The following is a 3331-nucleotide window of genomic DNA, read 5'->3' on the forward strand; positions in this document are numbered from 1 at the left end:
CTGTAAATCAGTGTGACCTCTATAATGTCACTCCTCTGTGGGGTTAGATTGTTCTGTGCATGTCCCTTACACACAGTCACTTCCATCCTTACTTTTTACCTTCCTTTATCTTCTTCACGCTTGGATGTGGAGTTAACAGACTAAACGTTAAGGGGGGGGGGACGACTGGACTCTTGACTGGATTGTTGTTTTTTTTAGAATTAAGCTGTCAGTATATGATGGTAGAAAACTGTTAATCCCACATTCACATTCACATTACGCAATGATCGATCAGGCGTGGAGAGGCGAGTATGGAGGAAGGGGTTTGAACTTCTCTTTCTCAATCTCTTTTTACATTTTTGTAGACAACTACTTCTGTCACTATCTGTGTTTACAACTGAGTGTAACACAATGAAGGTTTTGCAGCAGCCAGACTGTCTGAAAATGTGCCCTGTTATCCCCATATTTAATTAATTATCGCAGGGGTTTTACTCATATTTTTGGCCTTATAGTCCAATGTACAAAAACCAATAATGCAGCCTTCTGATATTCCTTTTTACTTTTTTTTTTTAACATATGTTACTGAATACATATATTGCTGTTTTTAATTTTTTTAAAAAACAATATATTTTTATATTTCGTAAAATAAATCATGAAGTGGGCGTATTTAGGTTAAAGTACCAATTAAGCTCATTTTACTTTTTTTTCATAAAATATCTTTATTTTATATTCCAAAATCTACATGAACCAATGAATACATTTTTAAATGAGAGATACATTTTGCTTCATAAGAAATGATCTCCCTTATAAATCATGTCAGTATCCATGAAAAACACCTGAACTTTGGTGGGCTTAATGGGTACACTTACCCTAAAAGCTGAAAACATTTGTTGTAGTAGTAATCAAAAAAAGTAATGAAATGTAATAATTTTTAATTACTTTGATTAAGTAATTTTAAATAGTTACATTACTTATTACATTATAAATGGGGTAACTAATCATCTGTAACCTACATTTTCAAAAGTAAACCTTCCCAACCCTGCTAATGATTGATGTTTAACTATTACCAACGGCCACATAGATTATGTAAAATCAATCCAATAACAGTATTATTCAGAAAAAAGTTAAATGAAAAACACCTGGTAAGTTTTGATAAGAGTTAGAATTACAGAAAAAGCCTCCCATTGTTTTTACAAGTGGAGCGGCCCTGAAAATGAAGAAGACCAATAGAAAAAGAAAAGCAAGAGAGAAAAGAAAGAATGAGCGTCTTTGGGGATTAACAGGTCACACTCTCAGAGGATCATAGTTTTATTCTTTTTAAACTTTGCTGAATTATTCAACAGTTTACGCTTCAGACTATTTTTTTTATGTTTTTCCAGATGAGCGCTGGGGACATGTAAACCAAAGCCACTGGCGATACACTCTCTTAGGTTTAGTTTTATTGTAACTCTGAAGAACTAAACAGACTCTCCCAAACTCACAAATATAATATAAACAAAAGCAGGTTTGTTGGCATCGTAAACTGCTGTGAAACCGACTGCCCAGAGGAATATCTAACGAAATGTGAAAAAAAACATGTTTTTTCATATGAACAAATGAGTTTGGTGACCCAATTAAAGATATTTTCTGTTTGTGTACATTGTGTGTGTGTGTGTGTGTGTGTGTGTGTGTGTGTGTGTGTGTGTGTGTGTGTGTGTGTGTGTTTTGTGTGGGTGGGGGTGTGTAGTTATTCTGATGCAGCAGGTGTGCAGGTGGGCAGGCAGATGTGTAAAAAAACAAACAAGAGCGTATTTAAGACAGCAAGGTTGAAACAGACAGCGCTACCTCACAACATGATCAGCGAAAGACACCTGGAGCTGCCTCTGTTACACACACACACACACACACACACACACACACACACACACACACACACACACACACACACACACACACACACACACACACACACACACACACAGAAGCTCCTCAATGATCCCTCAAGGAAGGAACCTCATTTGTTTCACCATGGAGACGGAGGAGTGAGGAAAAAGACACTTAGCCCTTGGAGGGACTCTCATGTGTACGAAACAAGGCAGGCGCACACACACAAACCACACACACACACACACACACCACACACACACACACACACACGTTTACATAAGTCACTTTTGGGGTATTAATGCTCTTGAGACTTACCAGACCTTTGCCCTAATCTTACCCACTGACCCAAAAAATCAGTGTTTTAACCAGTTGGGGGACACTGCTTTTGTCCCCAAATTGCACCAGCCGTCCCCAATCAACTGGTCTTAAAAACTGGTGTGTGTGTCCCCCTGTAAGTGACTTAAGTAAATATATACACACAAACACACACACACAGCTTCCCCTTTAATGTCAAGGTCTGTTTTTATGGACACCGTCATTCTCACTGATTCCCTGTGAGACGTCTTTGGTTCTTCACGCTGTTTGTTTTGAATTTGGCAAAACTTTATTAAACTTTTACAGATGAGACATTTAGCTAATATCCAGTGTGCATTGGGAGCAGTTTTTACATAACGTGCAACCACCCACCTGCGCAAGTGTGCAAACAAACTCGCACCTACCCGCACACACACACACACACACACAGACACACACACACACACACACACACACACACACACACACATTCACAGACACTCCTCAGGGCTTGCTGTTAATCTTCATATCCTCCCCTCATCATCATTAAGGCCCACTGGAGACCACAAAGATCTGTTGTCCCTACTGTCAGTCATAAAAATCATCTTGTACTTCCCCTCAGTGCACACACACACACACACACACACACACACACACACACACACACACACACACACACACACACACACACACACACACACACACACACACACACACACACACACACACACACACACACACACACACTCTACTCCAGTGCTCCCCCAGGAAGGACACTTCAATTGTTTGTGGCTGAAACATCTGGAGGGACGGCTGGACTGACAGATCCTCTGGATGGGCTGAGTTTGTGTCACCAGATGTCTTGGATGCATTAGCAGCCCCAGACATGGACCGTCCCTGGGCTGAAAGGGCAGCCTTGTCTTGCTCCCCTGGCAAGCTACGCATCATTAGCCGCCATCTTGGCCCTGACACTTGTTGTCTCTCTGTGGAATAAGAAGGAAGACGTGGACAGGCAGCTGGAAGGTGCTGTTTGTGATTAATGTCAATGTGACAGTTTTTGTGAGAGATGTGAGGATTGTTTGTCCTTGCTCTTGTTCTTCCTATGAATTCCAGAGTGAAATTACATAAAGCTGACTAACTTTGTGAGTTTAAAATCTTTCAATTTGCAAGAGCAATTTAGTTTGCTAACAAC

The 3331-nt window shown here is 40.2% G+C and overlaps 1 protein-coding gene across 1 annotated transcript in view; it reads right to left on the reverse strand.

The window, feature by feature from the left end:
* LOC133979411 (nuclear factor 7, brain-like) overlaps positions 1-3084 on the reverse strand; it is a 7065-nt gene extending 3981 nt beyond the window's left edge. Inside the window, exon 1 of the mRNA XM_062417922.1 lies at positions 2892-3084. Coding sequence (XP_062273906.1) covers positions 2892-3084 — 193 coding nt within the window. The remainder of the gene's footprint in view (positions 1-2891) is intronic.
* Between the last annotated feature and the right edge of the window lie 247 nt (positions 3085-3331).

This window comes from Scomber scombrus, chromosome 4 (assembly GCF_963691925.1).
Source record: "Scomber scombrus chromosome 4, fScoSco1.1, whole genome shotgun sequence".
In the NCBI taxonomy this organism is placed as follows: Eukaryota; Metazoa; Chordata; class Actinopteri; order Scombriformes; family Scombridae; genus Scomber; species Scomber scombrus.